This window comes from Propithecus coquereli, unplaced genomic scaffold (genome assembly GCF_000956105.1).
Source record: "Propithecus coquereli isolate 6110/MARCELLA unplaced genomic scaffold, Pcoq_1.0 Scaffold44, whole genome shotgun sequence".
In the NCBI taxonomy this organism is placed as follows: Eukaryota; Metazoa; Chordata; class Mammalia; order Primates; family Indriidae; genus Propithecus; species Propithecus coquereli.
Genome location: NW_012150174.1, coordinates 8,156,800 through 8,179,955, shown reverse-complemented (window position 1 = coordinate 8,179,955; position 23,156 = coordinate 8,156,800). Strand labels below are relative to the sequence as shown.

The 23,156-nt window shown below is 49.2% G+C and overlaps 2 protein-coding genes across 2 annotated transcripts in view; both read right to left on the bottom strand.

Moving 5' to 3' along the window:
• Positions 1 to 536, bottom strand: part of LOC105818238 (polypeptide N-acetylgalactosaminyltransferase 18) — a 179,579-nt gene extending 179,043 nt beyond the window's left edge. Inside the window, exon 1 of the mRNA XM_012654177.1 lies at positions 488 to 536. Within this exon, the coding sequence (XP_012509631.1) occupies positions 488 to 536 (49 nt within the window). The remainder of the gene's footprint in view (positions 1 to 487) is intronic.
• A 2,971-nt stretch (positions 537 to 3,507) lies between these two features.
• The window catches only part of LOC105818237, a 144,388-nt gene continuing 124,739 nt past the window's right edge, over positions 3,508 to 23,156 (bottom strand). Inside the window, 1 exon segment of the mRNA XM_012654175.1 lies at positions 3,508 to 3,575. Coding sequence (XP_012509629.1) covers positions 3,508 to 3,575 — 68 coding nt within the window.

The window sequence follows — 23,156 nt, the reverse complement described above, 5'->3', positions numbered from 1 at the left end:
AGCAAGGTCTATTCCCTGACCCTCAAGCCCAGTACTGCTAAGGTTAGGGGAGGAGGTCTGGGAGGCCACAAGTGATGGCCTCTGTATCCAGACTGACTGCCTCCTAGGCTGGGGAGTTGGGTGAGCAGGTGACGGGCTTCCTGCCATGTTAGTCTGTTATATTGTGTAGCCCAGGACTGGGAGGCAGGGGTTCCCACCCTACAGAGCTATCACTCTGCAGGAAAACACAAGGATTCCTTGTGGCTTGAGTATTGCTCCTCTAGGCTGCCCGGATTGTGTCATGCTGCCCTCTGATCCTGGGGCTCATGACCCGTTTCCATGGCATCTCAGCTGCCACAGAAACCGAAGCAACCTGGAGCATGAGGTTGGGAGGCTCAGCTCAGGCAGGGTCCTGAGAGTGGCCTCCGTGAACGAAAGAGGCCTGGAGGTAACAAGCCTCTCTGCTGTGGGGAGATCCCCAGACCACCTTGTACACCCATTCACTCACCTGTACAAGACATACCCTGGTTAGCTCCCTGGACCATGGACTCGGACATGGTCAGCTGGCTCTACCTTAACCTCCTGGCCTCCTTCCAGGCCCCAGCAGGAGAAGTGGAATTGCTGGACAGTGTGTAGGGTGCTGGGCTCTTTAGGGGAGGGGCCTACACAGTCACTACAGGGCGGTCCTGATTACCCCCAGCCCCTGCCTAGCTGCACTGTTCACCAGCGCCCTGCTCAGCACGGGGGGTCAGATGCAGGCATGAGCCAACACCAGTGCCTGAAGGAACCACAGGAGTCCTCCACCCAGACCTCTGCTTCTCAGCCTTTCCTGATCAGAATCTACAGTTAGAACCGTATTTTGTGCATAATGCCCATGACACCAGTCCACACAAATACACATAAGAGAAACAACAGTTTACAACACAATCTTTAGCATTACTATGTGTGACTAACTGATATATGCTATTTTGTTCTACAATATTCTATTAAGAAGGAATGCTGGTCACGATCTAGTACATTGACTCCATGACCTACTAACACGTTGTGACTGCATTTTGCAAAACACTGATCTAGATCAATGAATTGCAGCCTTTATAAACCAATGTTAAAATCCCTACCCTCCTTTCACATAATGTGAAATTTGAAAATAAATTAAACATCACAACTTAAAACACATAAAAACAATGGCTATTTGGGAATATGTTTTTTCAAAGTACACAAGCCATCTAACTTTCCCAAGATTTTGATATGGATCTCCCCGCTGCCCCGCCCCCTGGCCCCATGGAAGGAAGGATAAGCTTCCGTTGAAAATACCCTATATAGGACAGCGGCTTTCAAGGATTCTGTGCAGGCCCCTTGGGGAAGGTGGACTCTGATGGGGATGGGGGAGCCTGAGGTCCCTCTTTCCCCCTTTACCAGAGCAGCTCTAACTCCATCTGTTTACAGACTAGGATCTCACATAAACCCTTTGAAGAAAGGGTCTGTGGCTAAAGAACACGGTTTGAACAGCGTAAGCTAGTGAGTTTACCTAGTTCATTTCCCAGTGAGAGCCCAGGCCAGTCATTCGTTCCATCAGAGAGGTTGAGGGACATGCTGAAGACAACACAGACAGGCAAAGTTGGGGCAGAAATGAGGGGGCAGCAAGACAGGAGGTGAGACCTGGGCAAGGCAGGTCTTCAACCTGTTTCCAAAAGGCCCGGAACTAAGGATACACAAAGATCAATGAAAGGACCCCATTCCTTGGCTTTGGGTGAGATTTCTAGAAGACTCAAGGTAGAAAAACTTCTCACCTACTGGGAGTCAGAAGCCCTGCTTAACAGCTACATGTGTCTTTGATTAATAAAAGACGGGAAATAAATTGATCATCTTTGAACACAAGCAGTGTGTGTGGAGAAGAGCATCCTCCTAAGCTGGGGTCCAGGAGGCAGGAGGGCCTTGATGGAGAGAAGATAGGCACCCTGTGTGTGCCCACCGACTGTGTGCACTGCATGTGCCTGTGGTGGGCGGGAGGGCTCCGATGGCTCCCCACACTGACATACAGACGCCAGCGTTGAGTGTCAGGGCCCCCAGCTCTGCAGCAACTGCGACATCAGGTGCTACTGCCCCAGCTTAGGTCACCCACGGCTCCATGGTCAGAACTCTTTCCGGGACCGCTGGTTTCAGCTGCAGCTGCCACCCTCTGCTCCTTCCCAGAGCCCTTTCTTACCCAGAGCTACACAGGAGAGGCAACATGACAAAGGCTCTTCTCCCAGCTTCTAACAAGATCCTCTGAACACAGCAGAGGCCGCCATGCGGTCTGATGGTGGGACAGAGGCATGCAACAGGGAACCACCCTGTTTGCCACAGCGAGCCCAGGTCCCAGCCACAAACGTCTCTGAGGGTTGGAATCAGCCCAGGAGACACACCCACACACATGCCCATGCAGGGCACAGACAGGCACCATGGCTGAGACCACGGCTTAACCCATATTCTCAATCTTGGCTGCACAGTAAAGGCAACTGGGGAACAAAACAGCCAGAAACAATGGATGTCCAGGCCCTAGCCCAGATCAACTGAATCAAAATGTCTGGAGATGAGGTCCCAGGCATCTTTTTTTGTTGATTTTGTTTCATTTTTTAAATCTCTCCAGGAGATTCCAATATGCAGCCAAGATTTAGAACCATTGTGTTAAGGATAATCGTTTCCAAACTTCAGTGTGTGCACAAGAATCCACCTGGCGAGTTTACGAATACAGATTACCTGAGATGTTCCATCCCGAGAGATGCTAGAGCAGAGGGTCTGGGTCAGTTTAATTACTAACAAGTCATGAGAGATTAGCCCTGCTCTAATCAGCAGAAATTCACGCCATTGGAAACATCTCAAATCTCGAATAACAAAGTGACCCTTAATGTCTTATTCCCTGAAATACTGTAATCCTTTTATATATCACAAATGTTGCCGTCATTCAGATGTAGTAATATGTTACCATCATCTTCTCTCCAGCAGGCTTTTGGAAGTTTAATAACTTATGACTGCAAGGTCTCATTTCCTCATCTGAACATCATGTTTCATCTTCCTTTCCTGAGCATAAAAATACCCCACCTCCCCCAGGCAAACTGTGGAGGGCTCTTGGGAAGACTCAGGTATAGAAAGAGAAGCCTTTCAAGGACCTGGGCTGTGGCGGTCCCCAGGCCCTGGCTGGCACGTGCTCTCCGCCCTTCTGCCTGCCATGCAGTTCTTATCAACAGCCGAGTCTTGTTGTAAGATTCTGAGTCTTGTCTCCATGCAGTGTTCCCCAGAACACACTTTGAGAAACAGAGAAGCCTCCAGCCAGCTCTGCTGCAAGGGCATCTGAGGCAGGGGCTGCAAGGAGGTTGCTAGGGAGTAAAAGCCAGGTCTGGCTGGGGGACAGAGGACCCCAGGGGCTTGTTATTGAGTCCCTGCTTTCCTGAGTCACTTGTAGGCAAAGTTATCAGGACTGGGGCCTTTTGCAAGCAGGACCCTCAGCAATCCTGGTGTGCCATTCCACTTCGAGAATGACTGGCTTCGCTAGAGCATCACTGATGGGGGCTGGCAGATTTTGCAGGTGTTGGTGGTAGGGGAAAGGTTACAAACCACTGCAAGAGGAACACAGAGATGAGTCCAACAGGCTCCCTGCCTTCGGTGACCTTCCACTCTCTGGCATGAGATGGACAGGTAAACAGGTATGTTGCTAGCATGTCATCATTCCACAGTGGGCCCGCCAGCTGGCAAGATAGGTGGACGGTCCTACCGACAGATGGTCAGACAGCTGCACCCAGGGTTTGGGAGGGAGAGTGTGCCAGGCACAACTGCTGCCTCTTGGGACAAGGCCAGCAGAACATAGCACTCTTTAACCACGTCACTGGGAATAAGCTAGCTTCTGAGGATATTAGTTTTTGGATCCTAGTAGCCAAGAAAAGCAGCCTGAGTTGCTGTAAACACAAAAGAGCCAGTCTGCTTTCTTGCCTCCATGAATGTCTCAGACAGTGCAGAACTAATGGAGGCCCCAAACCTTGGCCCAGGCTGTTCCCAGGGTAGTCACAGAGGGGGCAGATGAAAGGCACTGAGCCAGGTCTGAAAACCCACCCCTCATCATGAGCAGTTCCAGTGCTTCACGGCCACAGGCAGGCCCCGCCGGACCCATCCGTGGGCCTCCCCTGCCTCAGCGGTTCAGGCTTTTCCTTGGGAGCCCAGGGAGGGTCCTGGGAGGCAGGGGAGGCTGCAGGAGCACCAGGCCACAGGCAGCAACCTCCCCTAGGCCAGGCTCACATGTCCGAGTCGCCAGTGCCCACCACCATCCTCAGAGCCCCGGCCCCACACACCCATCGACCAGTCAGCCGCTCCTTAGAATCCACTTTGCGAGAGAGCACAGCAAAGCTGTCAAGACAGTGGGCTCAGAATCTAACACACCAGCATTAGACTGTCACACTTACAGCCTGTGTGGCTTCGAGCGTGTTCCTGAATCCCTCTCAGCATCTTGGTTCACTCAGTTGTAGGAGGCGGATAAAAAGAATACTGACCTCCCAGAGTTGGGAAGAATAAATGAAATATTTCACGTAAAGTGCTTAGCAATGCCTGAGCCATGATAAGCATCCAGTCACCATTAGCTAATAATAGTAGTAGTAGTACTCAGATCATTGTTCCTGTGTGGAGTGGAACTAGCACAGTGTGCAGAAAGGCCAAGGGCTGGAAGCCAAATCCCAAGCACAAGCCCCTTCTCTGCTCTGTACCGGCTGCATGCCTGGCCATGTTTGTATACCTAACCTTTCAAGCCTCAGCCTCCTCATCTGTGAAATGGACATGATAATCACACTAGTTTTGTCTGCCACAAAGCATTTGTGTGTGTGTGTGTTGAACGCTGTGTCCATGCCGGTTTTAGTATCAGCACATCTAGAACAGTCTCTTCTTGTCCTTCAGTCTGATGCGAGAGTGGCCTGACTGTCCTACAGCACAGCTAACGTGACAGCAGCCCGTGCAACAGGAAGTCCCCCTTCCCCAACAGCACCAGGGGGATCTTGTTCTGCAGACAACCAAGGAAGTCAAAGTCCACTCAAAGCTCGTGAAAAGCTCAGCAAAACAGCAGGGCCAGGAAGATGCTTCAAAGGAAAGCCCACCCACGGCCCACCTCAGATTTGCTATCATGACTGTGTCTTTCACAGGGTCCAGCATAGATGTCTAAGGCGGGATCAGGCTGGAGCAGGGTTCAGCTGAAGGGCCCTGTCCTTTACACAGTGCTCCCTCGTCCCCAGACCCCTAGTTTGCTCCTTCTCTAAACTCTGCCACCTCACTGGATCTGTGTCTTGGTGACTAACCTCTGACTTGTGTTCCCCTCTTAAAAATCTTTGCCTGGAAATCAAATGTCCCTCCAAAGGGCTTCTTGATTCTTCCCCATCCATACTCAAGAGCCTCTGCACATCAGTCATCACTCTCTCACCTGCATCTTCATTCCCCACCTTTCCTCTGGACCATTCCCCTTGCATCATCCATGTGCTCCAGTCTCGCCCATGTGACAAAACAGTCCCTGTGTCCCTCTCATTCTATCTTCTCATTTCTTCCCTTTTCTTCCATTCCAGTCTTCTTATAAGAGAAGTCTACACCAACTGCTTCCTCCTTAAGAAAACATCCTTACGGTTGGCTTTCTACCCGCTCATGGTTGCGTGGTTCTCCGAGGGCAGGAGTGTGCACTCCAGTCCTGTGTGTATTCCCAGAACATGCCATGTGCCTCAGCACCTAACAGATGCACAACAGATGTTTGATGAATGAATGAACGAGCAAATGAACACCACTCAAATAAGTCATACCCCGCTTTGGGCCTCATTTTCTCATCTATAAATCAGTGAGTCAGGTAGAACTGGTCCAGCTCTGGGATGGTATTGTTCTGGGACCTCTCTGTGGCATCAAGAACAGGCAGGCAGGTGGGGGCTGGCTGCTTATATTGGAGCTGGTGGCAATATGAACACCAGGCTTCTTGCTGTGATTTCCTGGGTCTCTTTCAATGCCTCCCCCTTTCCTTCCACTTTGTTGCACACACCAGCTCTGCCATGAAATTTTGAGCTTAATCGGGATGATGTCTATAAAGCCCATGGCACAAGGCTTGGCACACAAAAGGAAAACCCTTGCAGAACCATACTAAGCAAGGAAACTGAGTCTTGGAGAAGTTAAGAAAGCTGCCTGAGGATACCCTGTAAGAAAATAAGTTAGGCAGGATCCAAGCTCTGGAGTACTTTCCTGACCAGTGGGTCCGTTGGTGTCTTGGGCTCCTGCCCTAACCTGGCCCTGGCTGGATGTCTGTTTGACAAATAAAACAGCTTTGTAGCCCAGCCCTCTCCACCAAGGGCGCAGTTATCCAGGGGCAATGGAGGGTCCAGCAAAGAGCTGGCCAAGAGTGAAGGGGACGTGGCCAGACAAGGAGGATAGCAACAGTGGCCTCCTTGTTCAGCAGAAAACCACTTGCAGGAAGCAATTTGTGCTTTATTTAGGGTGTGCTTGCAAGATAAGTAGGTTTCTTTGGAGTGTGCAGCCAGGAAAGATCAGGCGATCTATCTCATACTGAGAATAGCTAATAGCGACCAATTCCCATGAGAAGACAGGGGCTCTGCTACCTGGACGCAGGCCATGTTTTCCACCGCTCCTTGCCACCTGACTGGGGCAGAGAGGGATCTGCAGGGCCCAGTGCCAACGCCTGGCTGTCAGACCCCTGGTTCAGGGCAGGTTCAGGGCTGGAAGGGTGAGGAGGTCACACAGAAAGTGGTGCGTCGGGGCAGTCCATCCCTCCCTCTCTCTCTAGCATGGTGCATTTCTCAGAGGAGCTGCCCTTTTGTGCCTCCAGTAAATCAAACTGAAGTCAATTCAAGAAGGGTATATTCAGAGAGAGGGGAAGCAGAGACTACACTAAAATGTTAGCAGTTATTTCCAGATCGTGCAATTGATGATGCTTATTAGTTCTGTAATGAGAAATCAGTAACAAATGACATCTTAAGTGCTATCGAGCCCCTACTGGATGTACAGCGTGGAGCAGAGACACAGGCTCTCACACACCGAGTCCAACTCGAGTGACAATGCTAATGATCAAAACACACGCCTAGCTCAAGTTCAGCAACGCTATGCTCACAAAAGCATTCATTACGTGCCGGAAAGTGTGCTACGTATTTTCATGTTCATTATATCATTCTATCTTCAGAACAAACCATGGGGATAGGCATTAATATTCCCATTTTATAGACAAGGAAACGGAAACTTGGAGAAGTTTCTTAGACAAGAGGAGACAGCAAGGCGGGGGCGAGGGGCCATCCATGTCACCCACCTCACTCTGCCCTATTCTGCTCCGTGCTCCTAGTACAACCTCAAACCCGCCTTGCCCCAACAAGGCACACCCAGTCCATCTCTGGTATACCCAGAAAACCCCTGCAACTAAGCAGAACATTATTGCGTAAAATTAAATAGGATTCAATAGGCTACTGTCACTTATTTGAGTTCCTGAGCGCAAAATACTCGGAGGCAAGAGCTTTGGATGAGTGAAAACGTATTTATTGAGCAATCAAATGAAAGCGCTCTGGGCCTGGAATATGCTGTTCTATATAACTTATTGTACAAATACAAACCCAGTCTTATTCAAATGTTTGAAATGAAAGATTTGCCTTTCAATGGAGAATCTGCATTTCAACATAAAGGTGTCTTAGTTATTCACCAGAGATGCAAGATCCGATTAATGCTGTATATTTAGCATTTAGAAAGCCTGAGGATTCCAGGAGGCTCATTTCAGGCCCGAAGACAGCAGCGGGCACAGACGGTGCAGAGTGAAATATGTGAGCTTCGCGTTCAGCATCCTGAGTGCCATCTCTGAGGGAGGTCTTGAGGGACAGCAGTAGCATTGTTCTGCAAAGCCAAGGTGGATATGCTTGTTTGGAGAGACAGACATAAGTCAAGCCAGTAAGTTTGTTATGCTAATTGAGACCTGTCAGGCACCTCGCTAGACATTAAGACATTAATAAAATAAACCAAGAATCCAGGTCATTAGGGATGGTGACATAGTAAACAGAGACTTGGAGGGGAGGCGCTGCTTTAGACAGAATGGCCAGCACAGGTCGTACCAAGGACACATTTGAGCCGGTATGTGAAAGATGAAATGAGCCAGGCATGGAACAAAGGAGATGGCAAATATAAGAGCCTTGTGGCCAGAAAGAACTCGGGGGCTCAAAGAACTAAAAGTGAGACAGTGTGGTTGGCTGAGAGAGTGGGAAGGATGGGTTGGGTAGAAGGCTGGGGAAAGTTCACGTGAAACCTTGTGAGCCTCGGCGAGGGTGTGCAGCTTGTTCTAACAGCAGTGGGATGACTTGGGAGAGTTCTAAGCAAAGGAGCAACAGGATCCGATTAACACAATTACAAGTTCATTCTGGCGAAGAACGGATGGAAGGAGGCCAGTTAGGAGCTATTGCGTAGTGCTGGAAAGAAGTGGCTCGGAGGAGGCCGGCAGCATTGGAGGTGGAGAGAGGTATTTAAGGTATGTTTTAGAAGTGGAAACACTGGGCTTTAATGTTAAGTAAAGGTGGATTTATTCGTTTAACAAACATTGAAGATCAAGAAATGCAAAGCCCGAGGATTTATTCCTCACTGTATCAGCGAAGCTTTAGAGCTGCACAGGCTCCTGACCATGGGAAGAGCTGCGGGACCACAAGCAAGGCTTCGGAGGCCTGCAATTCACCATAGATGACATGATAGATGACATAAATGTATATATTTTAGAAAATATATTACAGCAGCGGTCCGCAACCTTTTGGGACCAGACACCAGTTTCATGGAAGACAATTCTTCCACGGACCGGGGGTCGGGGGTTGGCGAGCGATGGGGAGTGGCTGTAAACAGAGATGAAGCTTTGCTCACTCACCCCTGCTTACCTCCTGCTGTGCAGCCCGGTCCCTAACAGGCCATGGACTGTACTGGTCTGCAGCCTGGGTGCTGGGGACCGCAGTGTCAGAGGACACAAGATAAAGGGCTTACTCCAAAGCTGTCTAAAATACACTGGCTGCCTTTCCCCAGAGTCAGGATCCACACAAAAAATGGGCACCTACGTGGGCCAAATGTCCCCGAGCCTGATGGGCTCCCGCGCTACACCCAGGACTCCTGCCAGGCACACAGTGAGCACCTTTCAGAGGGAAATATCACACTCGTTCTACAAAACAGAAGAGTGGCTACTGAACGCTAGGTAAATTTCAACACATCGATCTCAGCTTTCTCCCATTTCAATTTTATCACAAGAAAACGAATAACCAAACAAGATCTCTTTTTCCTTTTTCTTATAATTCTACTTTATATCATTTCTCTGGGTGCTTTCTACCTGCATAATACATCTTGTTATCATATTACAGTCCCTGCATCTCAAATAGCTGATAATTATCATATTTCCAAAGGCTGTTAACATCCACTTTCCACAGTGATATCCTTCCAAATCTCCGTGTGAGACATTTATTTCTTTTTTTTTATGAACATCACAGGTAGGTGCTCAGTGGAAAATAATCATTAATCTCATTAAAACAGTAGGGTGAGAAGCGAAGAGCACAGCTCCTGACATCCTAAGAGTTTAGAATTGTGGCTCTTGAGACCCCAAATTGAGTTTTATTCCTTTTAGTCATAATGAATGTTAAAATCTCAATGCCTACTTTAAAACAAAATCCTCAAAACCTGACCAGAGGCTGCGGGATCCTGTCGCTGATGCTCACATAGCATGTTAAGTGCTTCTGGTACTTAACAATACTGCTGGCCAGCCCTGAGAGGAGCCACGACAGCTGTCGTGCCTGCCTGACGTGTATGTATTGTATCCTGTTTTCAGAAGGTGCCTGCCCTTGGGCAGGGTGACGTTAGAAAACTGGGAAAACGCCGGCCGAAATCTCCCAGCCCCAACCGCACTTCTGCAAGGAGCTGCAAGTGAGACAAGTCCCCAGGGGCCCCCTGGATTGTCATGGTCAGGGTGCACATTCATCTGCCGCACCGCATCTTGACTCCATAGGATTCCAAACCATGCAGAACCTGACTCCTCTGTCCACACGGGAGGAAACAACAGGCACCAAATCTGGGAACAAAGCTGGGGACAGAGCTGTCCCCTGGAGGCTGCGATTAGCTCAAGAATCATATTTTCCCTTCATGTCTGCCAGCCAGGTCTATGGAAATCAGAAATCAATTAGTTCAGACTTTCCCCAAACCAGCTGATAACTCTAGCTCACCGCCAAGTTTCCCATGCATAGCAAGGAAATCAGGGAGCACCTGAACATTAATAACAGCATAGAGAAGTGACCCTCATAGCTGTGTCCCTGAGATTCCAGGTCCTTACCCTTGCAATAGCTGACTTTTTAGGGTCTGGAACTGTTCAGACCAGGGATAAATACACACACACACAGACAGAGGGGTGGGGAGAGAGAGAGAGAAAAATACAGTTCTGTTTCCCTGTTTTCTCTGGTGGTTATTCAGGAACACTCAGAGCCAGGGAATGTGATTCCTGGGATGGGCAGAACTAGTTGGACACAATCAGAAGGGAGAAATTCCTCTTATACCCTGTAAAATTAAAGGCAATAAATAAGCAAATAAAACGTGTTTCCTATGACTCTGGAGGTGCCTCCTTTATTGGCTCATAAAGCATCGCCTGGCACTCTTGCTCTGCTATCGACAGCCCTGGTGACGAGGCTGAGCTATCAGCTCACTAATTGGGATGTCCTTTTCTCAGGAAACTCTTTTCTGAAGGAATCAAATTTCCAGCCCCCGCTGTCTCTGTTGAGGAGCCACTGCTCAGAGGCGCTCAGATATCTGAGGTAGCTATTTCACAGCAACTCGGGCATGACGTGACAGGTGTCAGGAGAAGGCAGATTCTCGAGGATGCCCATAAAACAAGAATGCTAAGCTGGAATGTTCACTCAGGCACCAAGATGCGATGGATGCCAGATGCCTAAGTGAGTTCTAAGACAAACCAGTGCATGGGACTTCAAAGGAGGTAATGAAAATTGATTAGAGATTCGCCTAAATTGAGGGGCTAGAGAATTGGGCTGTTAAAGATTAAGGAGAGGATCTGTGAAGAGATTTCTGAGCTGGGGTCCACCCACCCTTGAGGGAAAGCATGGATGACCTACTTCCCAAGCGTAGTGGGAGAGGCCTCATTGGACTCCTCTAGGCAATTAGTATGTGTTCTTTGAAGTTGGAGGACACAGGAGTCTGCGCCTGACTCAGGGTGGAGAAAGCTAAAGAAGCCACTTAAGCCTCCTCCAGTGGCAGGACAAAGGTAGCCAAACACAGAGCCCATGGGGTCACGTCAGCCTGCAGTCATTTTAATAGGTATCCCGCCCAAGAATGCAGCCTGCCAGGGTAAGGGATCCCTTGAGAAGCTGCTGTGGGGGGAGCCAGGGGGCAGGAACTGCGGGAGGGTTGGGAGCAGTGGGTGAAAGCCAAGGCCCTGCCTCAGTCAAGGAAGCTGCGGTCACCTGGCCCAGCAGGGGCGACTCTAGAGTTGCACAATTACAACAGAAGAGTCATCACAAATGTCCACCGGGCCCAGAAGTGCACCACCACTCTAGGACAGTACCAGTCGAGTAAGAACCACCCTGCCCGCCACCCCTTCCTCCTTCTTCCTCTCTGGAGCGGTGAAAGATCACAGCTGGCAATGGGGGAGAAAGAGCAGGCAGAGAGAAGCAGGACCCCACACCCCCTCCTTGGACTACAGATTCTCCAGGATTAATGTCAAGTTTGAAGTGTTGCTGATTATATAGCACTGGACCCTCTGAGTGACGGAATTAAGACTGTGTTTTGGTTTAAATTAATCCTACAACTTATTCTTGCCATTAATAAAAAAGAAAGTCATGGTCCTATCTGAATTTACACCCTATAGCAGGGGGAGACTTACTCCTATGGAGTGCACTTAAAAGGACAGTGATGACAAAGGTGGAGATACTTCTATAATTACACCCAGGAGTCCTATTTATTCAAAGTTCTGGATCCACCAAGTCAGAGCAGCAAGCTTTATTTGATCACCCATGGTTAATTTTGCCAGAAAGCCCTACAATTAGGAGCTGATCCATTGGGACATCATGCTTTATCTAAGATCAAAAGCTTCAAATCCACTGGGCCTTGATATTTTCCTGACTGTGGAGGGAGTGGCTTCATGCTCTCAGCAAAACAAATCTATATTTGAGATTATTTGTCTAGATTTACAAAGACAATTTGAGGATATAAGGAAGATCCTAAGAGCTTCCAAAGAGAAAAAAGCAGGTAATATATAAAGGAGCAAAAAACCAGATGGTATTAGATCCTAAAAGCAACCCTGCAAACTAGAAGACAATGAATCAGCACCTTCAAAATTCCAAGGAAACCTTGTTTTCAACCTAGAGTTCTAAAGCCAGCTAACCTGCCAATCAAATGCAAGTAGAATAAAAACATTTTCAGACATGCAAAGGCAAAATAATTATTTCCCATGGCCTGATTCTTGGGAAGCTACTAGAAGATGTGCTCCTATAAAAAGGTAGTAAACCAAGAAAGAGGAAGACATGTGATTAACACCCGGAGCAAGGACGAGGGCCTCCCTGGGAGATGAAGGCATCTTCACGCCTCGAAGGGCAGCGCTGAGGCAGGCCCGGAGCAAACAGAGCAGAAGGACAGAACACTAAAGGAAACCAAATGGAATGGAGGGATTATATGATACAGCTGAACATTTGGAAAGTAATATCAAAGGGGAAAACCTGATCTGATAGAGCAGACAGAAGAAAAAGAATGCTGAATGCTAACCTAATTTTTTTTGTAAAAGGGGCAGATATTAACGTGTATGTATTGAGGCCCACCCGTTTGCCCTCGTACCTGGTTCCATGCTCTTCCCTGACCTGATCTGTGACTTGGGAGTTGGAGGGGGCAGAGGGGCAGGCTCCCACAGGCCATGTTTCTCCATGGCTTCCGCCTGAACTTGGCTGGCAGGAGGCACTGAGGGTGGAAGGGCAGGAGGAGGGGAGGAGCTTCCCATGGCACCTCCTCTTCATGGCTTCTCTGGTGTCGCCCTCTGCCTGGTGGCCCTGCTCTGGACTCCAGCCTTAGGCATGGCAGCACCTTCCTGCTGGTGCTCACTTATGGTGGCCTCAGCTCCCGCATCTGGCTTCCCAGCTCTTCCATGACCCATGTAACAAATTCCTTTAATACCGTCCCTTCTGCTTAAAATGCTTAGTGATGTCTGTTTTCCTAACCACACACGGATTCAACCAGGAAAAGCAATGGTGTGCATCATGGAAGCCTCCTTAACAGTAAACAGTATTTTCACAGTACATAATGCAAACACTGTCTATGGTTTTAACCCAAAGAGTGAGGATTTGGGGAAAGGAGGTCTGTGTTTTGGGGAGTTTGTGGAGAACATAAGAAAGCCAAACCCTCATCGACTATAATAAGAAATCAGTTCATAATGCCCGATACTGTTGGGTCAGGAAATAGTGGTGCAAGCATATTATGTAGGAATATGATGGTAAACATGAGATGAAACAGCTAAAAAGGTTAAGTGGAGCTTCTCTGGGGGTCAGAGCTGGGAAGACGACCACAGTGAAGCAGAGAACTAGTTTATCTTATTACAGGTACTATTTGAGGTTTTTAACTATGTGAAGGATTACTTTGATAAAATTCAACAATGCTATTAAAAATAATGATTCATTCTAGTGGTTTGCTGAGGGATGACATTAAACTCACTAACCTACAGCTTGCAAAGCTGACCTCTTCCCACAAGTGAAAGTTAAGACATTGATTTATCTACGTCCTCGGCAAGTCCCAGTCTCCACTACACCCTGAAGCCTGAGGCCAGTGAACCAATGTTTTGTTCTGGAGATTCACCTTCAGGAAGCCTCATCTAGATGATCTAGGAACTCAGGCCAGAAACACGAACTCATTTTAAACATACCAATGCTTCTGAACTCAAACTGCACCATGGACAGGTGAGTTACCTACACGCTCTACCTTTCTGATCCGGGAGTGAGGGGAGAAGAAAAGAGAGGATGAGGAGAGAGGAACAAAGTTGCTACTCTAGGACCCGCCAGGAGGCCAGGGAAGAGAGTGGGCTCCCAGGACAAGTCAGAGGTGGTGGCCACAAAGTAAAAGAAGAGCAAACTTGCTCGCTCGCTCTCTCTCAGTCATTTGTAGTAACTCCCCTCCATCTCCGTGCTTTGTCCCTTTTGCTCATCTCACTCCTTGTTCCAGTCCACCCTCTACTAATGGTTGGGGATGCTCTTCTCTGTTCATTCTTAGTCGTCTATCTCCCTTTGGCCTAATAGTCTGCATTCATTCCAGGTAGTGGTTTCGCTCATCTCCCATGCTGCCTTCTGCCTTGCAACTGTCTCTGCAGTGCATTATGAATTTATCAGACTCTCTGCTTCTAGTTTCAGGCAGACAGAGGCTCTGAGCAGTCTCTGGCCACCACCTGGCTCACTGACGGCAGGGGAGTGACATCGGTAGGCCAGCTTCAGCCTCCGGAGTCTCCCCCGACTCTCTGGGTGAGTCCTCCCACCCTTCACCAGCACTTCCCACTGCAGGCTCTGCAGAGCCTAGTTCTGTGCAGAATTGTTCAGTGCTGAGAAATAGAAGGTTCCATGGCCAAATGACGAAGGGAAATACTGGTCATTCCTGGTCAAGTGAAAAAGATTCCTGACTTAGGACTTCCCAGGTCTTTGACATACACTGGGAACCTCCAATGTGAAACATAATTGCAGCACTGGGCAAACCCATGGGACTGGGAAGCCCTCTGTTGTGGGCACATCCCGGAACTGATGTACTACAGAACTTGCTTTGAAAAATGCTGTTGTGCATAATCTCCTCCAAGGTCCTCAGCTGTGACCTTCCAATCTAATGGAATTTGCTCAAACTGCTTCCAGAGGGATACCCCAATGGGATCCTGGCAGGAGGCTCTCTGTGGGTCTGGGTGACTGGCCATACACAGCCTGAAAGAGCTGGGTGAGCGAGCTCGGGACCGGGAGAGCAGTTGAGCCACCCAAGCAGCCCCACCAGGTGATTCTTCCCCCAGTTCTGTGCCGCCCCTCTCCTGGCCTCAGCAAGCACAAACAGCTCTCTACACACCACGTGCTCCCTTTCCATGCTTTTGCTCATGCTGATGTCCTTTTCCAAAGCACCAATCCCTCCTTCTCCATGATCTTAGCTTAGGTTCCCCCCAGAAGCCATCTGAGTGCAAGGAGTAGGTGAAGAAAACCGGGTAAGGGACAAACATGAGACAAGGACAGGGAGGCAGCAAACAAAGGGTGCTTTATGCAGCTAGCAGTGTGGGTGACTGGGGCCAAATCTTGCTGGGGAAACTCAGTGTCGAGCATACCTCAGAGCTGTCTTTTCCAAGGGGCGAGGGGACTGGGGTATTTATACACCATCTCCTGGCAGTCACCGTTGACAGCTGCTGTGGAGGGCAGGGCTGTTAATTTCCAGCACTGTGGCCTGCCCGACACAGTGGACACCAGTGGGAAGACACAGCGTGGAGGCAAAGAAATGCAGGTGCTGGCGGCTGGCAGTCAGGCCAGTGCACACTGAAGGAGCAGGGCGAAGGGATACGAGCAAGGCAAGGACAGCGCCTGCTGCACCTGCTGCACCTGCTGAGGGCGCTTTCGCTCCTCCTACCCAGCAGGCCCTGCAGGAGGCACAGACCTTGTTTGTCTCATCACAGCTGTATCCTCGGTGCATACACAGCTCAGGGTCAGCTCCGTAAGTACTGCTGAATGAAGGATCCTTCAAAGCACATCTTAAATACATTTCTTTGAATTATCCACCCCATTCCACAGAATTAGTCACCCCCATCCAGGTCCCATGGCCCCTGTGCTTCCCTCTAGCCTCACTGAATTATAGTTGCTGGTGTCTTTGTCTGTTTTTCCTACGGGGTTTTGGGCCTCCTGAAGAGAAGAACCCTTGTGTCCCTCACTGCCCCGGGTCCTGGGCCCACAGTGGGAGCTCAACACACAGTTCCTGAATAGAACCAACTTCCACAGGGGCCTTTGGTATGGAGAACTTGGGGTGAGAATGAGCATCTGGCTCTAGTCTGGCTGCTAAGCCCATGTGCAGCCAGAGCGTGTGGGAGGACCTGGGGCCCTGCCACCCTCCCCAGCTGTGCTGGTCCCATGCGATGGGCTGGACATTTGGCCCTGCCTGAGGCTCCCATGGCCCAGTTACCAGAGCCCTTCATCTTGGCCCACAGCCCCTCAAGGGAACGAGAGGCCTCTGGGCATATGGCCTGGCTTGGACTATTCTGCAATGAGGGGAAGGGCACAGAGGTTGGGAGAGTTACAGGTGGCATGCTGGGCTCCCTGAGAGCAGAGGCCATCCTCCTCAGGGGTGAGACTCCAGCCCTTTACGGTCACACAGAAGCCGTGGGGACAGTCATGCCAGCCTGGATTCCCACAGACAGGACAGTCTGTCTTCCTCTAGAAAGTGGAGGTCCCACCCTGCCCTGGTGGGAATTCAGAAACATGGCTACTGAATGCAAATGTTGTTAAGAAGAAGATAAAAACACACCATTATCCCAGGCACACTGAGGCAATGGGCTTGTGCATCCACCAAAACATCGGCCTTTCGGCAACCTTATGGAATTAGCTAACGCCAGCTACCATCCACATGGGAGACAGGAATAAACCCTCCAAGGTCAGACACACAGGGCTTGTCCTGTCTGCTGTGGGTCTATCCCTTCCTACTCAAAGTGGTCCAGGGACCAGCAGCACGGGCATCACCTGGAAAGTGTCAGAAATGCAGACTCTTGGACCCCAGCCAAGACCTACTTCATCTTAATCTGCATTTTAACAAATCTCAATCTCCAGATAGCACCTCTGGAAAAACAAAAAACAAACAAATCTCCAACTGATTCATATGCACACTAAAATCTGAGAAGTATAGCCTTAGCTCAGATACACTCCATTTGCTCAAAGTTCACTTCTTTAAGACAAGAGACGCTTATGGGTTTGCCAGTCTGAAATCATGACTACCCCCCATTAGTCCAATCCCACGCCCGCCACTGTGCCTGAGAGGGAACGCCAGGCCCCCTTGCCTCTCCTCTTGCTGCTCTCTTTGCCTGGACTGCCCTCCTTTTCCCAGCTCCATTCTTAGTCTGCCAAAATTCAGCTCTAAGCCCCCTTCTGGGAAGCTCCCCTGACCCTCTGGGCTGTAAGAAGCCCTCCTCTGGTCCCCCAGAGCACTGTGTCCTTGATCATGGCATAGCCTTCCTCAGCCTGTGCAGCTCTCCCCATCACTGGCAGCTGTGTGGTTACCTTTATATAACCAACTGCTAGCACAGACATTTCAAACAGCTTGGATGAAGGGAAAATAATGCCCACTGTATGCTCTTCTGAGAGTAAACTAGCCCATTCATTCTGGAGGAGCCCAAGCAGGTGGCTCTGAGAACAGGCCCTGAGCCCAGATCCCACCTACTCCTGGCCTGTCAGTGGGAGCTATGGTCTGCAGAGGGCTCGGGAGAGGTCAGAGTGCCAACCCCATGAGGTCATTCTGAAATACACACACTTTTCCTCCCCTGATCGAGGCAAGACCCTGAAAGGCAAAAGGCACTAAAGACAGCCCTTGGTCACACTAATGAGCCATGGGAGGGCAGGTGATGGGGGCTGTGCCTTCGGGATGCACTGACATTTTCTTCAATAAATAATGTGCTCAATAGCCATGGGTGAGTTGGTATTTAGGCTCCTTCCCATGTGTTTTTGGAGATATGATTAATGAAGCTGTAGAAGAGAAGGTGTGAGCTGTGCGTGGGCAGATGCAGGCTGAAATGAAGGCCGGGAGCAAAGTGCCATGGTTGTACTGGTTGGGTCTCATGTGTGGCCCCCTGCTCACCCCTAGGGAAACAGCTCCTACTCTGTGCCAGGGACTCCCCTCACTTTTCTCATTTAATCTTGCCAAGAGCTCAGTAAGATAACTATTATTACAAATAAGGAAGCAGAAACTCTGAGCACTTTAAAAAATAAAAATTATTGTTCAAAGTCACAGAGCAGCTGAGTGCTGGAGTCCGGATGCCCATCTGAGGCTGTCTGTAAAGTAGCGCTCTTGCAAAATGCAACAGGCCTTGTGCTGACCACTGGAGACCCAGGCTAGTCCTGAGCAATTTGCTTCATTTCAAAAATAGCCAGGTGAAATGTTAATAAGCACCCAAGGGTCTCTCTGCAGCCTTCAAATGATGGAATGGACACAAGATTGAGCATGCAGGAAGTCGCGTGGCTTACAAGAACAAGAGATCCAGGGATTAGAACGACAGGGCCCAAGATATGCGGGGACCTCAGCAGCCCTGGCAAAGGGGAAGGAAAGGAGCTTGGATCAGGCCCAGGAGGGGTGAGTAGAAACTGGACAGCTCTGCTAGAGCCCTTGGTAGTGGAGCCCAAAAATCAGCACACCAAAGGTGGAGGCCCCAGCACCTGCAGCTGGGAGTGTCCAGGGCCTCGTAGCTTGGATTGTGAGCTTCAGCATCTGCATGCCCAGATTTAATACTGCCTCTGCTTCTAGAGCCAGGGCTCTATGAGACCTTGGGCAAGTCACCCTTGGAAGGGATGCTCTTGCATTTCCCTATGAACATTTCCTATTCTTATACACCATTCAACACAAAATTTCTGCAATCACTTCTCCAGTGGACACCATCTGGGTGTCCTCTAATCCAATTCAATTCTGACACTACCTACCCGGAGACAGGGTCAGATCCCATATGTTGAGGGCTCAGTCCCACAAGTCTTCCCCCCACTTCGGATGCCAGTTGCAAGTAGTAGGTGTCCTATACTTCTATATTTGCACACCCCTATATGCTTATAGCTCTGACCAATCAGTTATTAGTCTGGGGTTCCCCACCGCACTCCTCAGGTCCCACTAATTTGCTAGAGTAGCTCACAGAACTCAGGCCAACACTTTACTTCCATTTACTGGTTTATTATAATGGCTATTACAAAGGATACAGATGGACAGCAAGATGAAGAGAGCTGCAGGACGAGGCAAAGGCAAAGGGGCACAGAGCTTCCCTGCCCTCCCTGGCACTACACCCTCCAGGAACCTACACATGTTCAGTGATCCAGAAGCTCCCAACCCTGTCCTTTTGCGATTGTATGGAGGCTTCACTTTGTAGGCATGCTTGATGACACCATTGCCCATTGGTGATCAACTTAACCTTCAGCCCCTCTGCCCTCCCTGGAGGTTGCAAGGTGGGGATGAAAGTCCCAACCCTATAGCCCTACCTTGGTCTTTCCTATGACCAGGCCCATCCTGAAGCTATCCAGGGCTCCCCCAGATACCAGTCATCTCATTAGCATACAAAGCACCCTCATCACTCCAGAGATTCCAAGGGCTTAGGAATTTTTTGCCAGGAAACGGGGACTAAGACCAAACACATATTTTATAATATCACAATGCCCAGACAGAAGAATTCCTCCTAGGGAAAGAAATCTTTGTAAGAGCAATTGAGTTAGTGCTGGGTAGCAGGTGAGTGCGCACACACACTCACAGTCAGAACCAGGGCACACCGACTATGGCCCAGACAGCAGAAGAGGGGAGGAGTCGACCTCCGCCGGCCAGGATGAAGAACTGGGGGCTTACCTCGACAAAGAAAAGAGAGGGCAGTGCGTGTCAGGCCAGCAAGTTGACACGAGCCCAGGAAGAACTGCAGTGGGCAGCAGATGCTTTAAGAACTCGGAGGCTTCTGGAGCCAATTAAAGTTGTTACTCTACCAAATCTTCTTCACAAAGGCCTACTGTGTGCCTGAATCCCTGGTGTGGGTGGATTCTCTTCGCAGAACTTGCATACCATCAGCACAGTGAGCACATGACAGAGATGGCCCGTGGGCAGATGGGCACCCAGGAGGCAGAGGTGGCCTTGAGTCCCTGAGAGAGAGCAGGAATCTAAACGGAGGATCCCGCATGCCCAGGAGCACAGATCTTTGGGGCGAGCGGGCCTGCGACACCTGGGCCGCACTGACAGAGGCCTGGAACCATCCCAGTGCCTTGTACCTCTGCACGTCTTGCCTTCCTTTTCTCTACGTTAATTTCCTGAAACTTCTCTGCCTGTCACAAGGCCCTCTTAAGGCCAGAAATCCATGCCCCATCAAGACTATCCCCATCATAGGAAAAAAAAAAAAAAACAAAACAAAAGGAATATTGGCTTCTTTTTTATGAAATGAAGGGTGTGCAGACTCCAAGGTCTTTGATACGACAGAACCCTCATGCTCCTGTCAAGAAGGGGTAGAGCTGGGGAGTGGAAGTGAAAGTTAAATAATAGGTTTTCTTCCTCATCTTCTTCTTCTTCTTCTTTTTTTAAATAATTCCTAGTACTAGACAGGTTGACAACTTATTAAAAATGGTTCCTCACCTGGAAAGTGCTTATTACTTATAGTGTACTATCTTTATTACATCGATACTGACATTTAACACTCAATAAATCTCCACTCCCTCCACTGAGATATGTCTGACGGCAGTGGGAGTCCCTGTCTTTTCTCTGCATTCCAGCACTGGTTTTGGTTTCAGGGAGCTGAACCGGACCCTCAAATCCAAGGCAAATCTGAGTGGGAAAGACAGGCCCTGGGATGGCTTTGACTAGCTGGCAGCTCCTCTCCCAGGCCAGCCAAGACCCCCATGTGCTAAAAGTGGCCGATACACATATGTAAAGGGATTCAGATAAGAGCTGAGTAAGTGAGAGAAGGATGGAATGTCCCTGCCACGCCCCACCACGTGACCTGCTTTGATGGCCACAGCCCCTCCCACTGCAGTCTCCCAGTCACCAGTCTCCTCCCAGGAAGCCAGTGTGCTCCTAGTCCCTGGGCCTTTGCTTGTGTGGCTCCCTCTGCCCGGAACACCAGATCCCCCTCAAGTCCAAGCTGAATGTCTCCTACTCTCTGGGCATACTGCACCCTGCCCCTGGAAGAACTTGCCGTTTGCTAGTCTGTACCTGCAGAGCCACCTGCAGGGCACCAATCCAGACTGGTTTGCCCTGGTTGTAACCATTCCACCGAGCACAACTGTCTGTTACTAAATGAGATTCTTCAGGGCAGGGCTTGGTCCTACTCATTTCCGTATCTGACCTCCCACCAAGAACCAGGAACCAAGCCACAAGGAATAAATGAGTGAATAAATGAATGAGCATATCACTTTTTCCCTACCCTCCTCCCTTCGTCCTACTCTTTCCTTACTACCTCTACCCCCACCTGACAAGTCTGACCTCTCTGGTCGTGTTAAGCTCCTGAAACAGTAGATACGGTAGTTAATAGTTTGGGCACCAAAGTCAGACCAAGCAGTCTTTATGTCCTGCCCTGAAGCTTACCAATTATGTGGCCTCCTAACCTCTTAGAGCCTTCACTTCCTTATCCATAAAAGGCAGATAACAACATATACCCACCAAGTGGTTATGAAGATTGAATGAGGTCGTGCTTATAAAGTGCTTGTACAGCCCTGCCATCCAGGGGGCACGGGAGCCTTTCATATTTGTGATTTCCTGCCCTAGGAGGCCAGAAGATTCTCCCATCTGCTGGCTCTGGTTGTATGGGTCGTAGGCAGGCCTGGCGCCTCAGTGGTTATACCCAGGGCAAAGCCAGTCTGGACTGGCAGAAATCCAGCACAGCAGCCTGATTATAGGGAAATACAGGAGCATCCCTTCCAAGGACGTGCAGTCAGATGCAGATGAGGAGTATGTGTTAGTCTCCATTCAATAATTAGAACATCATGCAGAAAAGTTTTGCTCCACAGCCTAAAAACATTTCTTCTCTACAGGATTTCTGATTTCCTCTTGCTGTGAGGAATAGCTTATACAGATCATTGGCTCAGCAAATGTCACAGGCCTCTTAGGCTGGGCAGGGACAACATATAGCCATACCCCAGGGCTCTTCCTCCAGCTCTCTAGCTGCATGCTGGGGTGAGAGCAATGCAGGTGCCCTGGGCCACAGAAGAGTGGGCAGGGCAAATGCCCAGGAGGTGGGACCCCCAAGCACTGTGTAGCTGTGCCCTTCTGGGGTGCACAGTGTCTGCCTGTACACTGAGTGACTCAGCCTGGCCTCAGCATCAGAGGGGCCACCAAGGCCTCAGGAGCACTGAAGAGCTGTATGCTTCCTTGAATCAAGACACTTCCTCACTCCAAACTTCTGATAGAACACCGCTGCATTCTCCCAAGGGCAATGAGAAGAACCAGGAAAATACAAAATTTTTAGCTTTCTAAAAATTCAAAATGTAATTATTGTAATTAATAAATTTAATTAAATGTAAAAACGTAATTAATATGCAAAAACACATTTATACACTCATAGTCTTTTAGGCAATGAAAGGATTCTGGGTGGTGACCCGGCCCAGATCCACTCTCAAAACAGCAATGTGCCACAAAGGCCCTGAGAAGAGGCCTTGGCCTCTATGTCTGCCTATATACCTCTGATGACAGGGAGCTCACTGCCTATCTTCTTTGAACATGGCCGATTGTTAGAAGATTTTCCCTTGCAGTGAGGCCAGACTGCCTCCCTGTTACGCCATCAGTCCCGCTTCTACCCCGTAGACCAGCACTGGCCAACAGAAATAGACACGGTCACATATGTCATTTTAAATTATCTGGTAGCCATATTAAAATAATAAAAAGAAAAAAGGTGAAATTAATTTTAATAATGCATTTTATGTAAACCAACAAATTTAAAATACTATCACTTCAATATATAATCAACATAAAAATAATTAATGAGATATTTTACATTACTGTTTTCATTTGAAGTCTTTGAATCAGGTGCATATTTCACGCTTAGAGCACATCTCAAGTTCAACTTGCCACGTTTCAAGTGCTCCATAGCCACACATGGCCACTGGCAACTGGGCTGGATAGCGCTGCTTTGGACACTTGCCAGCAGCTGTCCGGTGCTTCCTCACACCCGTCTGCCCTCCCCAGCTCACATACGCCCAGTTCTTTACAGTCTTCTTCAACCTTCTTTTCTTTCCCATCCCCAAGCTACTCTAGGTTGTATTTTCACTCACAGTTAATACTCAATAAATGCTCTGACTCTTCCCCACTTGCCACCCCTGTCTTATTTTTAACCATTCCACATCCCTTCTCCTATGAGAAGCTATCTTTGCAATATTAATATAAAACTAGACTACAAATCTGACAGAGGGCTGATAACCAGAATCTATTTAGAACTCAGAAAAATCAGCAAGAAAAAATCAAACAGCCCTATCAAAAAGTGGGCAAAG